The sequence below is a fragment of the Metopolophium dirhodum genome, chromosome 1 (assembly GCF_019925205.1).
Source record: "Metopolophium dirhodum isolate CAU chromosome 1, ASM1992520v1, whole genome shotgun sequence".
NCBI classification, from domain to species: Eukaryota; Metazoa; Arthropoda; class Insecta; order Hemiptera; family Aphididae; genus Metopolophium; species Metopolophium dirhodum.
This window is the reverse complement of record NC_083560.1, coordinates 24,830,714-24,847,796: the sequence shown is the minus strand read 5'-3', so window position 1 is coordinate 24,847,796 and position 17,083 is coordinate 24,830,714. Positions and strand designations below refer to the sequence as shown.

Below are 17,083 nucleotides of genomic sequence, written 5' to 3'. Positions count from 1 at the left end.
AAAATTTAAAACAAATAATTAGAATTTAGAGTAAATTGATCAATTATCGAATTTATATCAACAATTTATATTAGCATTTTGAATGCACCATAATACATTGAAAATATTTTTTCTTGTTTGAGCTGTTTACAGATGTTATCAATTTTCAATTGTTTTAGTTTTTTTTTTCTATGAATGTCAATAAAATTTTATCTGTTGGGCAAAAGAGCTTGAAAATTTAATACAAGGCTCTTAATATATTGTAACAATGACATTTGAAAAATATTCAAAATTCATTGTCACAATTTTTTTTTTATAAGCATTCAAAGTTCAAAGTTTGACAAAAATCACGAAAATGTGCTAATTATTTTGAGTTAGAAATTCCTAAAAATGTAATACAAGAGTCCTTATAAGGTTATCTACCTTTATCAACAAATAAAAAAGAAGGTAAGTAAGTGTATGTTGCTCTGATGTACAGTAGGTTACAAGTGGGTCACTGTAATGGATAGTGTTAAATTTGAATTCAATGATATAATATAATTTGTATAAGGAAATCGATTGTGAGCAAAGACGGTCAGGATAATATTACTAAGTATATTAATTTGATGATATTTTGTGAATTGAGTTATATATTCGTTTCACCAGCCCCCCCAATATAGAAATCTCGGATTTTTTTTTTCTCTAAAAATTAGCATGCAATTAGCATGAATTGGCAAGACTATTATCATAATTTGCATGACACTATTGAATGAGAAATAATCAATAAGCTTTGGGTGGGGGGGGGGGGGGCTGTTGAAACGTTTCACCAGCCCCCCCCCCATCCTTGAAAAAAAAGATTTTCCCGAATTTTTTTTAACCAACAAGTACCAAGTCTGCTTATTTTGGCTACTAATATGAATACAATTATTTTATATAATGATAAGATTAAGGTGTAAAAAATTAATTAAAATTATTAATACAAATCAATAATACCTACTTATTGTATGGTTGAATCGATTAGGAATCACTTAGGTTGGGTTAGGTTAGGTTAAAATTATTATAGGGGATCACTAGAAACTTAAAAGTTCTTACTTTGATATATTTTTGAGAAAAATGCACTTCCTGGGCTAATTTTTATCGAAAATGCCATACTAAATTCTCTTAAACATTGTCCTTTATCTAATACTTCATTAAACACCTGGTACCACATTGGCTCTCTCAATGACTTGCCACATTCCTAGGAGCAATACATCGGCCTCGGCATATACTTGTGGCAAGTCGCATGGTATCATGTCCTTGTGCGCATATATATTAAAAATACATACGAATACATTTACAGTTGATAACACAACGAAGAAAATCATCCAATGATGAAACAGAGGATGAATCCCTTCAGAAGAATTGGTTTATTGATTTAATTAAATTAGTAGGTAACAGCATCAGCACTATAACGGTTATAGTATATATATTATTTATTATTATAGTATTACGATGTTTAACTAGTATACAAATACTATTACGTTTTATGATGTTTTATATTTTTCCAGAGGCGTGTCAGCAGGATCAAAATTCATGACGGACCTGGTTATAAGAAGAATTATTTGTATAAAAACATACACATATTTTTGAGAAATCTATAATTTTAATGTATTTTCTAAAATCTAGTTTGTAGTCGACCATGGTATACATGCAGGGAGCAATAATTGTGTAACAGAAAGTCCTGACAAATAAAATAACTTTTGTTCAAATAAACACCTATTTTTAAATTATTTTTTTGTATATAATTTACAGACGCTTGCGCTATACACCCGTATAATAGGAAGTAACTATTTTATAATACTGAAAAAAAAATATTTTAAATCTGATATAAGTATTTATTTATTTTTAAAAATTTAAAATAGCGAATTTGTAAATCTGTTTTTTAGAACAATTTTAATTTTATAAATATTTAGTTAAGTCATGTAAGTAGTTTTTTTTTTCCAATTTTTAGAAATTCTATAATTTTTCTTAAATTCTAAAAGTGCAGTCTTTTTTTAAATAATTTATGAGAATTTTTATAAAAACTTATTAAAATCTAAATATTTTTTTTAAATTTAACTTTTAAAACTAATTAGTCTTGCTTAAAAAAAAATCGACAATTTTAATAACCACTAGACTTGGATAAATTTTTTTCTATCTAAAGTTTTCTAAAAACCAGATTTACAAATGAGATGTACTTTTTCAAAAAAATTTTATTCAGATTTGAAATCTTTTATTTTCAGTATTAAAAAAATAATATTGATTAAAATAAGTTATTCTATTTGTACGGTCTCCCAGTTACACGCTGTATTCCAGAATTTCTCAAAAATTTTTTTCTATATACCACTCGCATCTCTTGTGTGTAATGAAAAAAATAAAAGTATTTAAAATTGTATAATAAATACATTTTTACAGGGTTCGCAGCACACGTACTTTTATACGTCTTAGACCATAAAGCGGTGGTAATTTACACATATGTACTTCGGATTGTCCTTTTTTCATTTTCTCTTTGATTCATAATTCTTTGACAAAATATCAAGGCTTTTTAGAAAGCTGGTTTTCAATTTTCAATTTTAAAAGACCTTAAAATTAAGATTATTTTTATTAAAATCCCGTGAAATAATTGCATTACATTTGTATTTATTTTGGGCACATATGATTTTAAATCAAAAAAGTGATTCCTAAAGAGAGTCTAGAAGCTTATAAATTCAACCATTTTTCCAAAATAACAATCGAAATGCAGGAAGTATTATGTGTAATTTACTACCGTTTTTAAGTTGTTTTCATAGTTATGCAAACAAGAATTTACTTCACTTTTCGCGATTTACTGAAGTGATTTACGGAAATTATTACACTAATGTTTAATTAATGTAGGTATATTGTATACTACTCACACATAATCCTTAATCCAAATAAAGATGTAACTTGAATTGCCTATATATTACTCCTTAAAACATGATACGCTGGAGCCCCTTAACAATAATAATTTAGGTACATTTTATAGTAGGTATACTTTTTAGTAGGTAACCTACCTATCTACACAAAACAATAAATAATATTAGATTCGTTAAAAACATTAGTAAAAATATTAATTTTTAGTTTTCCACGTACTGCTATGTATTAAAATAATATAACTATTTATTTAGTAAATTTAATTCTTCCATGATTCTACTTAGTACTTAGGATGATAAATCGTAATATTTACATTGGAGGGTTATAAACTATTATAGCCATTTGGCAATACTTTTTTTAATAATTATAACTTACAACAGTAGGAAATATTGTTATGTAGTTAGGTACTTACCTAGGTATTAAATTAATTGTACATATTTATTGTAGGTTCATCATTTTTGAATTATACCTTTTTAGTATAGTGTATTTCTATCTACGTTACTTATAGAACGACAATTGAAAATTATAGATTAGAAATGTAAAAAATTAAAATTTTCTTTTGTAACAAACGAAAAAGTAAGGTGAATATTACGTTATATTTGAAAAGTAAAGTAATTTCATTAAAATTTTATTTGAGTAATGAGTTAACATAAAGTACATAATATTATATTTTCAGCCACTTCCAAGACGTCCAAAAAACTAACTAAACTCATAAACAAAACTGAATCGCGTCATCTTGTTTAATAATATTAATTAGGTATACCTGAGAAAAAAATTTACTAATATAATGGTATGATATAATAGAATAGAATATAATATAATATAATGTTCATCATAAGTTGTTATTGATGGAAATTAAAAAAAATGTGAGCGTAAATCCACAATCATTTTTATGAGCGTCTGAACTTAAAATGTTGACAAATTTCATCAAAATCATAAAAATTGGTAAATTTTTTCTAGTTAGAAATTCATAAAAAATTTCTATTTATATCTAAACTTTGAAAATTTAATAAAAGATTCCCCTTAAGCTTTCCTTCAATAAAAACTTAAAAAAAATATTATCAACGTTCTACATAGGTAACTGACTCCAGAAAGGTATAATTATATAATTTCGTTACCCAAGTAAAAATGACCAGATTTAATCTATATGCGTAAGTTGCAGTAGAAAACGCTTGAAAATAATAATTTAAATAAAACAAATTAACGTAAAATAAACATAGCCATTAGCCACATAGGTATAACTCAGATATATATTAAAAAATAAATAGTAACTACCTATATATTGTAGGATATACACAATTTTATAGTAACTTAACTATTATTGATAAATAAACAGACACAATAGTTAATATTATGTTATATCTGCTTTACTTCAAATTTAAACAAATTATTTAATTAAATTATAAAAACATTTTTTAGGAATCTTTACACCATAATAATAGATGTCTCTGGATAAAGTTAATTGTTAAATGATTCTCAAAACTAAAAATAATTTTATTCCTGATTTTCTTCAAGCAATATTGTATATATACTATATAGGTGCCTGATAATACCTATATTTAAAGCTCTTATAGATGCCTAGTTTTTAGTGGTTTTAAGTATCTAATTTTAACTACTGGTACTCGAAACACGGCTATCAATAATTTTAACATAGTTTTAGTAATTAATAAGTAATAATTTGCATAAAACTATGCAGTGATTAGCAATATTAGTATAGGTTTTCTTTCTAGGGTTTAGTCCCATTACACAATTGGGTGGACATAGCATCTATAGGCCCATATTATAATATAGTCTAGAGCAGCGTTTCCCAACTTCTTTTACTCGTGGAACCTTTGTAAGAGTTTGACTCCAGAAAGGTATAATTATATAATTTCGTTACCCAAGTAAAAGATTCTAAAACAAAATATGACAGTATATACTTGAAATTTTCACTGGCTGTTTATATTCACATTTCTACAGTTCTTATATATTACATTTATATTATATAAAATATATATATTCTTAACCAACATAGCGGTCTACTAGCTTCAGTAGATGTAGAAAGGAGCTTTTCTATTTACAAAAACTTATTGGCGGACATTTATTTTCTATTTGAAAATCTGAAGCACGCTCTCGTGATTCAGTGTAACAATAAAGAATAAATTTTAATTTATTAATATATGAAGACATGAAGTAAAATAAAACATTTTTGTACATGTAATGTTACTTTTTTTAAATTTTAAGCTATTTTAAATAAATTTTAAAGACTTTTTTGAGTTTTTTAAGTCATTTTTGCATTTTTTTAAGGTATTTTTCGCGATTTTTAAGGACATTAAAATCCCAGCCCTAGTCATGGCGCTTTAACTATACTCTGCGTGCGCAAAAAAAAAGTGTGTAAACTTACGGGGAATAGAGTATAGCTTGGAACATTTTTATGATAGTGGAGGGCTAACTTCACGGCCATGCATATTAATTATTATTTTTGTATTTCTGTATTAACTATATAATTAGTAACAGAGACTACACAGTCGATCACAGTCAACAGTAAGTGGGTAGATACACTAAAATCACGAGATACACTCAAACCGAGATACACCTACCTATGTAGTATACCTATATATTCCCATATAGGATTTGCCACAAAAAAAACTGCACACGGGTGAAGCCGGGATATTCAGCTAATAATCCTATATGGGTAATAATGATGGTTAACCATTTGTACGTGCTGTTGTTCAACTTATTATTGCAAAATGTGTAGATAGGTACAATAATGTTATATTTATGTATTATAATTTATAATATATAATTATTATTATTGTCCATTTGTACCTACATAACGTTAGATTAAGGGGCCTCGCTACTGCTGTCAATTTTAGCTGAAAAGACCTTTACATAGGTTTTAACAAAATTAAAGTTACCAAGTTTACTCGTGCAATTCTCGCACGCACACTCACATGTCAATTATTCGCGAGTAATTAAGTAGGTAGATTTTCTTGTTTGCAAAACTATAAAATATACTTCTAAAAGTGGTAGTAAATTAAACATACTTCCTGAAGTTCGATTGTAATTTCTACGCTTCTAAACTTCTAGAATCTAGACTATGCTCTTTATGAAACACTTTTTTGATTTAAAATCAGTTGTGCCCAAAAAAATTACATATGTACCTAATCTTAGTTTTGGTCTTATAAAATTGATTAAAAAGCTAAGATATTTTGTAAAAAAGAGTTCATACATATGTAGGTATAAGCAATTAAAATCGGACATTCTGAATTGTCTGTAATTTACCATCTCTTACTTGTTAAAAACGTATGAAAAATACCTACGTGTGCTGAGATCCCCTTAAGTGAACTGTGAGCATATTCTAATGTCAATATTTTACACTAATAACTCACTAAGTCTTAAAATTTAAAATATCGTAAGAATCAAACGAGAGAACACAGATATTATTCTCATATTTAAGTTTGACAATAGGTCAATTCACCCTAAATTTAAATTTACAACACAAAGTTAGAATTACTGGACGTAAATTCTGATATATTATGAGTTGATAAGACGGAGACCACACATGCGGGTAGACATCCTATTAAATGTTTCAAATCATCTCGAACAATATAGAATAATAATAAGTAAGGATTATCGTTATCCTTTTTTTAAATATCTATTTTCGTCCAAATTTTTAATTAAAATGTCAATAAAACATAATTGAGTAAATATAATATTTTTATTATTTTTGAACTTCTCGTGAGGAACCTTGTATTCAATCTTAAATCCTTAGTTATAAAAATTAAATAGTTTATAATTTTTAACTACATATCTCTATATATAACTCAAAAATATCACTGGAGCTAACTATAGTCAATAATTACATTAGTTTTCTAAGTATCTATTGGCAATCAAAAATATGAAATTATATAAAATTTTTATGTAAGAATCAAAGTAGACCTAGGTATACCTAGGTAATTCATAAATGTGTAAGTACATAACATATTTTATTCTTTATTTATTAAATTTATTTTAAATAACAATGAATTTTCCAAATTACTAATAATTTAAAATTACAACTTTTTAAAAAGTAAAGTCATTTGGCAAATACCTAATACAAAAATGTTATTGTTATAAAATCATACTTAAACTTAGATAATATAATATATATAAATATTATGTTGTTCTAAAATATACATAAAAAAATAAATTTATTAGTAATTTAGTAATACAAAAAAGTAACTTAAACTAGGTACGTACAAATTAGGTACTTACAATAAAATGTTATTAAATTACTTTAAAACAGTTTTATTGCAGACATTTTTAACATAAGTTTGTTTGTTTCCCATCTCTGTGTACCTACAATAAACAGAGCGAATTACCAGATTTTTTGTAGAGTTACCTATATATTTTATTCTTTATTTGTTTGAAAACATAACTTATTACTAGTTGTTATTAGATTCAGTGCAAAGCTCATGGAATTAATTAATTTATACAATGATGATGTGGAGTGCTTTTAGGTTCTGAGCTGAGTGATAAATTTATTGAATTTATATGTTTTATTTGTGCATGTGTATTGTGTACTTACTGGTTTTATTTTATAAATTGCTTTCTTATTCTATTTTGAGGGTGGTTTCTGGTATCAAATTGTATTTAGTTAGTACTTCTGCAGGCTAAAATCGAAAATTCGCAGTATTTTTAAAAATAATAGGAAAATATAAGGAAAACGGAAATTTATTAGAAAAGCCAGATTTATCAACAAAATTAATTTTGTTTTTTTATTTAATTAATTCAAATATGTAGTACCTTCTGTAATGGCTTCATTTTAAGCAATTCAAATAATATAAACACTGTTAATGTGAGTTATTTTATCACTGTTATTATTTACAATATGGTGGACTATTAAGTTATTAAGTTATAAGTATCTCCTAATTGTTGGGACTAATTTATTGTACTATAAAATCTAAAGAAAAAAGTTATGATTAATTATACTAATTATAAATAATCAAGTTTTAAATATATTAGCTAACTTGATAAATACTAGCACAACTTTTCGTGTTCTGTGAAATTTTCCGTGCACAGCGTTTGATAGAACAAAATGCACACGTTTTAAAAAAGTCAATAAGTTAGTACAAAAAAAATTTTTTTTATTAACATACACTTACATTTCATCGTAATATGCATAACATGATATCAAATATTAATTATGACTTATTAAGTTATAACCTATTATTATATGTAATGGTTGATAAAATTAAAAAAATTAAGAGGGGAAATCTTTAATGGTTTTACACGTCACCTGGTCCGCACATTGCATTATAGCTAGCTTGATGAATGTCTATTGCTCAAATATAGTATTAGTCTTTCATGAATTCATGGTACCTATTACACTCCTATAGGTACCAATATTTATAAAAGTAAAACCTATTATCGTATATAATTTTTTTTGTTTTGTGATTCCTATAATGATATTATTACTATATTATAATATTATTACACATTATGTATATACTGTAAATGTAAATTAATTATTGTAAAATAAAAGTAAATGTTTAATATTTGTATGTATTATTTTTGTATGCATGTAATATAATGATAGTATTATACAAAATAATCTTCTTTAGGATAATTACATATTAGTGTTATCTATTATTCTAAAACTGAAATAAAGAAGTTAAAGGTAATTTTATCAATGATTTTAAAATAAAGTGGCTTTGGAAAGCTGCATCTAAAGTAGACATTTTTATTCTTCAAATATTTTACATACAAACTATTCTAAAATATAAACTACAAATGTAAAGTTAAACATGTGTATTTGTTGATTAAATAAATTATATAAAAAATCTCAATAATTGCTTATCAACCTCTAAGTGAGTGTTTCGAGATGTTCAAGAGAACGATAAATCTCTATGTCTACAACCTTTATTTGTTTACATTATTGTTTTTTGATGTGCATTACTAGATGTAAAAACTAGATGTAAAAAATGTGTGTGTATAGGTACCATTATTGAATATTTTGAAAGTGAAGACAGATTCAACTTTTCAAAAGAACACATATTATATTGTTTAGACAACTGATGAAGGTATATAAGCTCATAGTAAAATAATTTGTAGAAATACATTTGTTTGTTAGGAATGTTAAAAACTAAAAACTAATAATAACTAATAAAATTCATATTATTAAATATATTTTTTTCTATATTTTAGGTAGACATCCTTTACTTTGTAATGTAAATGAACGTAGAATAAAAAAATATTTATACATGTTGAGATAATATGAAAATAATAACAACAAGTATTAATAATAATTATGTAAATCAAATCTGTTATATTTTTCATACTACCCTAGGGTCTTCTGTATTTATATTGTTTGAATTACAAATTTCTTGTTGAGGTCTACTAGCTTGTAAAAATCTCTTAAGTACCAAATAATCCAAAAATGTCTAAGGAAAATTGTATTTTTTTTATAAATAGTACATTTGTTAACATGGTTTAAAAATTAACTTGTGCAGATGATGATGTTTTTGAAGTATTTTTGTTATGGTTTGTCATTTGGATTTTGATAAGCTGAAAAGCTAGTACTAGGATTTGGAGCAGAAGTATGATTTGAATTGTTTTTAATGTCTTGTCCGTAATCTCCGAAAAAACTCACAGTTAGAGGACAATTTGGATAACCAACTTCCAATATTTTAGCATTTATCTAACAAAATAGAGTATTTGTATGAACACAGAAAATTATTAGTACAATGTTTACCTTAAGAGGATGCTACGCAGCCATTTCTTTTTTCCGCCTTACAAGTGAGTAACATAGACAATGTATTCTCAGCAGATCACATTAAGCTACGTTAGTTTAAAAATTGGAGTGAATCAACCTATTACCTATGAAACTTGTTGGTAAGAACATAATCAGTGTTTGTATGTGGGTTTTTACGATGGTTCAATTTTTTAGCGAGTTATGTTTACATAATATAGCGTAAACTAAAACTGCTCATAACTAACTTAAAAACTAAATAATTGTAAATAACCCACATAGGTAACATTCTTTTCATAATAGTTCGATTCACTCTAATTTTTAAACTAACGGATTAACATATCGACGGACAGTATGGATTATAAGTAATTATAAAAAACATGCCTAAATTAATCAATTTTATTAATCGATTTATAAAAAGTACTAATGAATACCAAAAGTAACCAATGTCACTTTATGATGTATATGGACAGTAGACTTGGTCTCTCATATGATACCATAGAAAAAAACCACTGCTGTGGCAGTAGTGTTAATTCTTGGTCGGTTTTCGAGAACAGCTATAGCAGTACTATTATATATGAATTCAAAAGTGTCCCCTGACATCCTCAAACAAACATACTGCTACATCAGTACTTTTTATGATTGTCCGTCAATGTGTTAAACGTGATCTGCTGAGTGTAAATTTGCTATGTTACACACTTGTAAGACAGAGACAATGAATATCTGTGAAGCTTCCTCTTAATTTAATTTGAAATCACTTACAGCAGAAGTCTTAAATTTGTACCCAACTAGAGCAACACTTTTGTCTTCCAGAACCAAAACATTTATTACTTGTCCATACTATAATGTTGTATAGTGTGAGTATTAGACAAATATTTAAAATTAAATTTTGATAAATTACCTTAGAAAACAGTGATGTTAAATTATCTTTATTATACACTCCATTTTCCATCCACTTTACTTTTAATATGAATGATCCAATCTTTTTTTTATGAGTTCCTTGCTGCCTAAGCAGCTTGTTCATTCGGGCTATTACAGTTGCAAGTAGGGATTTATATTCTTTTCTTAAATGCTTCAGTTCTTTCTATACAAAAAAAAAATCATCATAAAAACAAAAATTTAACTAAATAAAGAATTAGGTACCTTGGATTGGCGTTCCACTTTATCTTGTTTCTTTCTTTTCAAATCACATTCTTTTTCTCGCATTTTTTCACCAGTCTTAGCATTTAATATATTGAGATTATCTAACTAAAAACAATTAAAAACATATAAAATTAAAAATATATTTACAATACAAAAGCAACAAATCTTACTCGAGCTCCTAAGTCTTCAAGAATAGTTAATAGTTTATATAACGTTGAGAACGATTGAGCTGCTTTGGAATTATCGGGATTTTCATCTGGATGACCTTGTAGAGCTTTCTTCCGATATGCTATTTTGATCTGATTAAATGGTAAATAATATTTATAGTTCTACAATAAATTAGAATTAGAAATTGAATTACCTCCTTCTCAGTAGCCGACTGTTGGATCCCAATTATTTCATGACGATCTAAATCTTTCAAATCTGAATCCATCTTTAAAAAATGCTTTATAATACGAAATGTTATAGAAACAACAAGAAGATACTATAGGGATTAGGGATATATTTTATGTTATGATCCGTTTTACAAACGTACAACTTGGTACTTACAATATAATATTATGATAAGTGGGTAATATTACTAATTAATAATTGATAATTATGAAAAAGTATCAAAACTCAAAAGGCAAATACAAAATGTATTTTTCGATGTTGTTATCATTTGATGCATTATGCGTGTTTTTGAGAATGTGTGTTACCAGAGTAACCAGTTTTACAACGCGATTTATCCTATTTAATAACTAACGGGGATGAAACGTTTGCGATTCACGTTTTTTATTTACATGTTCCTTGACATGATAGACGTGTTCGGAACGTTCACTAAAAAAATTAACTCGTTCTCGTTCACGTTCATGCCTTAAAAAATTAACTCGTTCACGTTCACGTTCGTGTTTTTTTCAAACAAACGCGCACGTTCTTTTAAAAAAACGAACGTGTTTATTGGGTCGTTCATTTAATTTTTTTTTTATGAATCGTTAGCCTGCAGTCAATATAAAAATTAAAAACAAATACCTATATACGACTCAATCAAAAAATAAAACTACAATTTAGACTTTAGAGCATAAACAACAACTTATAAAGTATCTGAATTAATTTTTAATATCTGACCCGTTATTTGAGTTACATTTTGATAGGATTTCCCAGTGATAAAATTAAGCGTATACTAGGGTACTTATTATGATAAACCAATTAGGTTTATTACAAATTCATGGAAATCATAATATTATTGTTGTTGTATGTCTAGCCGGGGACACTGGAATTTCACGTATTTAATTTATATATTTTGCAATCGAACAAATATTATAGGAATTATAATGGGAAAAATGAAAATATTGTTATTATAATATAATTAATTAATATATTTTATACATATAATATTTATTAAATGGTAAACAAATTGAACGTCTTAAAAATCGATCAAATTCATTAAAAATATAAGCGTTGTTCACGTTCATGTTCTAATTGCAAAAAACTAGTGACGTTCATGTATCGTTCACTATATATGAACCTTCTTTCCAAACACTGATGATACACGAACGATCTTATTAAAGTCTCCTCGCGACGCCGACTGCCGAGAGCCATTCCACCATTGGCTCGTCCGGCGGGCCGCGACGTACACGACGCCACAGTCGCGTCGTGCGGAGTTCCATAGACAATAGGTATTAAACGTCATATGGGCCATTGACCCAGAAGCTTAGATGGATAATAATATGAATGATAAGTGAAAACGATTTCTCTCTCGCGCAGAAGTACTCATCCGAGACCGAGTAACGATTTGTCTTAGTTAACGGGAATATAGGAAATAATGTACCGGATCCGGACTGTGATCATTTAAAAAAATTAGAAATGCAGGGTTTGGTGAGCGGGGCCCTCATGCCTTCGTCTGAGCGCATTGTTTTTAAGAAGAGATATAACACCTAACATAACTTGCAGTACCTCAATTAATCTAAAAACACCTCCTCCTACTTATTACTTGACATTTGTACTATTATTATAGTGACCTGCTCACACTATAATAGGCAAGTATCTGGACCCTGTAAAGAAATATTGCGTACGGTTAAATATATAATTAAATACTTTAGGTGGTCCTTACTCCCTATATAGACCAGGCACACGCCAAGCAAATAAACAAATGTTCAAGACACTACAAAATAACAGAGGGACCCTGGCCATATTCGCGGCCCAGCGGCCATGGCCAGGCCGACACTTCTCACCTTGGCGGGAAACTCGAACGGATTCGTGAAGGGTAAGAGTTAAATTTTTATTCCACTTATACGGATAACAAAAACATTAATCACACGCTAATATCATATTATTAAGCATAACGCCATAACTATAATAATAATAATAATAATAATAGTAATAATTTGATAAGTGGTTACCGTATACCACGTAACGGGCCGATACTCACGGTATACAAGTCGTTGAGGTTATGTCAGATTTTCGAATTTTTTTACGCCTCTCGGTCATCAGACGTGGACCAATGAAAAGGAGACAAGTGATTGGTGGCCGAACAATAACAACAGCCCACACGCCTGTATAACTGTTTATAGGTATGAGACGAAGGCACCAATTCGTCAGTCTTCCGGTGTTTCGTTTCTCTTTCTTGTTTGTATTGCATTAGTGTTCGGTTATTCCTATTTCTTATTACTACTTCGGTCAGACTACTTTCACTTCGCCATCGTCATCAACGACGCGATTCTGGTTACAGTTTAACTTTTATTTTATTAAACCCCCCGTCATAATTCAATTTGTTTTGCTGTCATTGTTTTGGTAAATATATTTTGTTTGCTGTTAAATATCTCTTGGTATTCTTCGAATAATGAAATTAACTTTGATAATATTATATTATTGTGAATAGCGGATAGAAACAATACCTGACTGTTTTTTTTTACAGACATCCAAACCTGGACATGGACCACCGAAAGACCATTTGTGCTTTTTGGGCACTGTTTTTCTTAGTCAGCCCTATTGCGTCTAAGGAAGGATCAAAATCCAAAGATGAACTCGGTACTGTTATTGGAATTGATTTAGGTACAACGTATTCATGGTAATTATACCTCATTAATTTGTTTACTTATGTTAAATAAAATTAATCTATTTATTTTAATACCGTTTTGATTTATCTGCAATCCTATTACTGTTCACATTTTATTGTTTGCTATTACTTGAAATAAACATTTCTATAACTTTGCTATCAAACCATATGCTAGATTAATAAATAAATAAATATTTAATTAATAGGGATTATTATTTAGTTATTACTAGTAATTATTCGTTTTATGCCATCTATAATAAATTAATTCTATTTTTGAGTGTGTGTCTAACTTTTATTTAAACTTCATTTTGAACACTTACCTGAAATAAATATGTGACATCCAAAATATTGTACAGATAGCGTTAGGGCATTAGGAAAACATTGAATTGGACTATTTTGCCTTTTCAAGATTTTTATGTTCTCAATTTTAAATTTTCATTTAATATATATTGGCTAGGTATATAGTAATGATTTACATTTAGAATAAAATATTTTTCTCAATTAACCTAATAATTACTTATAGTAAGGTATTTTTTACAATTGAATATTAATATGTTGTGCCTTTCTAGTAAATATTTTATTTATTCTTTGTGTTATTTAAATAGTACAAGTATTGTTGAATTCTTAAATGTAGGTAGGTACTTCTTGTTAGTACTTATATATTGTTATATATTTATTTATAACTATATTTTTGTCCTTAAAATTTGGAATATTGAACTCTCTTTAAACTCTGGCATTCATTTTTATTTATAATACTGATATTCTTTAAATAAATAATTAAATCATTTTTCACAATTTGAATACCTAGTGCTAATGTGTTAATTAATTAATTTTTAGTGTTGGAGTGTATAAAAATGGGCGAGTAGAAATCATAGCTAATGACCAAGGTAACAGAATTACTCCATCATATGTTGCATTCACCAAAGAAGGAGAACGTCTTATTGGTGACGCAGCTAAAAATCAGCTTACTACAAATCCTGAAAATACAGTATTTGATGCTAAGCGATTAATTGGTCGTGATTGGTCTGACGTCAATGTCCAACATGACGTTAAATTCTTTCCATTCAAGGTAATTGTTTACATTTTTATTCATTCACTATAACTTGTATTCATATTTTGTGTTGTTTTTTAGGTGGTTGAAAGAAATACTAAGCCTAACATTGAAGTTGAAACTATTGAAGGTACATCTAAAGTGTTTGCACCTGAAGAAATTTCTGCTATGGTATTATCAAAGATGAAAGAAACTGCCGAAGCCTACTTGGGAAAAACGGTAACACATGCAGTCGTCACTGTACCTGCTTATTTCAATGATGGTCAACGTCAAGCTACAAAAGATGCAGGAGCTATTGCTGGTCTTACAGTCATGAGAATTATAAATGAGCCAACAGCGGCAGCTATAGCATACGGTTTAGATAAAAGGGAAGGAGAAAAAAATGTTCTTGTATTCGATTTGGGCGGTGGTACCTTTGATGTATCATTGTTGACAATTGATAATGGTGTCTTTGAAGTAGTGTCTACAAATGGAGATACTCATTTGGGTGGAGAAGATTTTGATCAAAGAGTAATGGATCATTTCATTAAGTTGTATAAGAAGAAGAAGGGTAAGGATATTATAAAAGATAACCGAGCTGTTCAAAAGTTGAGACGTGAAGTCGAAAAGGCCAAGCGTGGTCTTTCTGCCAGTCATCAAGTGCGCATTGAAATTGAAAGTTTCTTTGAAGGAGATGATTTCTCTGAGACTCTTACTCGTGCCAAATTTGAAGAACTTAACATTGATTTGTTTAGATCTACCATTAAACCTGTTCAAAAAGTCATGGAGGATGCTGACATGAATAAAAAAGATATTGATGAGATTGTGTTGGTGGGTGGTAGTACTAGAATCCCTAAAGTACAACAGCTGGTTAAAGAATATTTCAATGGAAAGGAACCATCACGTGGTATTAATCCAGATGAAGCTGTAGCTTACGGTGCTGCTGTTCAAGCTGGTGTTTTGTCGGGTGAACAAGATACAGATGCAATCATTCTTTTGGATGTAAATCCTTTAACTATGGGTATTGAAACAGTTGGCGGAGTTATGACTAAATTGATTTCACGTAACACAGTTATACCGACGAAGAAAAGTCAAATTTTCTCTACTGCTGCTGACAATCAAAACACTGTAACTATTCAAGTATTTGAAGGTGAACGACCAATGACCAAGGATAATCATCTTCTTGGAAAATTTGATCTTACTGGAATACCACCAGCACCCAGAGGAGTTCCACAAATTGAAGTTACATTTGAAATCGATGCTAATGGTATTCTGAAAGTTAGTGCGGAAGACAAAGGAACTGGTAACCGAGAAAAGATTGTCATTACCAATGGACAAAACAGGTTAACTCCAGATGACATAGAACGTATGATCAAGGAAGCTGAGAAGTTTGCTGATGATGACAAGAAATTGAAAGAACGTGTAGAATCTAGAAATGATTTAGAATCTTATGCATACTCGTTAAAGTATCAAATTAGTGATAAAAAAAAATTGGGTGGCAAGGTAAGCATCATTTTTTTTTCATTTTTTAAATTTTTCTCATGTATAATTTGTTCTGTGTTTAGTTGTCAGATTCTGAAAAAACGAAAATGGAAGAAATTATTGATGCTAAGATGAAATGGTTGGATGAAAATCAAGATGCTGACCCTGAACAATACAAAACACAAAAAAGCGAATTGGAGAGTGTTGTTAACCCAATCATATCAAAATTATATGCTAGTACTGGTGGTGTTCCTCCTGCACCTGCTGGAGATGCTGAAAAGGATGAACTTTAAAAATAGAATAATTTATAAATTTTTTTATTGTATATAAGACTCATCATTTTTTTGTGTAGCCGATCAGTGCCGGCGCTAGGTATTGCAGGGCTCTGGACATAGGTATTAGATACCCAGAGGAGAGCAAAATTCTAGCTTTTCATTTAAATTATGATTTTTTTTTTAAAAATGATGTTTTTATTTGAACTTTAAACATTGAAAATAATAATATTAGGTTATTCTTACTCTTTTTTTTTATTTTAATGTTATAATGTTATAACAACATTATTTACAAATAATAAAATAATACGTATGTGTTGAAAATTATAAGTTAATAAATTCATGGGGTATTATTATTTTATTAATTTATATTTATTTTAATAATTACAACCTACAACACCGTCAATAAAAATAAATAAATTCATCAAAATGTGTGAATGAAATAATAAATTGTTTAATATCTAAATACGCGGCGGCGGTAGACGATAAAATACATTAAAACCTGATACACTAGATATGCACGCAGTAGGTACCTACAT

General features: G+C 28.3%; 1 protein-coding gene and 1 pseudogene across 1 annotated transcript; one reads left to right on the top strand and one right to left on the bottom strand.

The window, feature by feature from the left end:
• Positions 1 to 9,164: 9,164 nt before the first annotated feature.
• On the bottom strand, positions 9,165 to 11,189 carry LOC132937517 (dnaJ homolog subfamily C member 17-like; annotated as a pseudogene).
• Positions 11,190 to 13,426: 2,237 nt separating this feature from the next.
• On the top strand, positions 13,427 to 16,855 carry LOC132933563 (endoplasmic reticulum chaperone BiP-like). Its single transcript, XM_060999832.1, has 5 exons — positions 13,427 to 13,495; positions 13,620 to 13,772; positions 14,598 to 14,829; positions 14,893 to 16,293; positions 16,356 to 16,855. Exons 2-5 carry the CDS (start codon positions 13,636 to 13,638, stop codon positions 16,563 to 16,565), a joined length of 1,980 nt encoding a protein of 659 aa, XP_060855815.1. The 5' UTR covers positions 13,427 to 13,495; positions 13,620 to 13,635; the 3' UTR covers positions 16,566 to 16,855.
• The last annotated feature ends 228 nt before the right edge of the window (positions 16,856 to 17,083 follow it).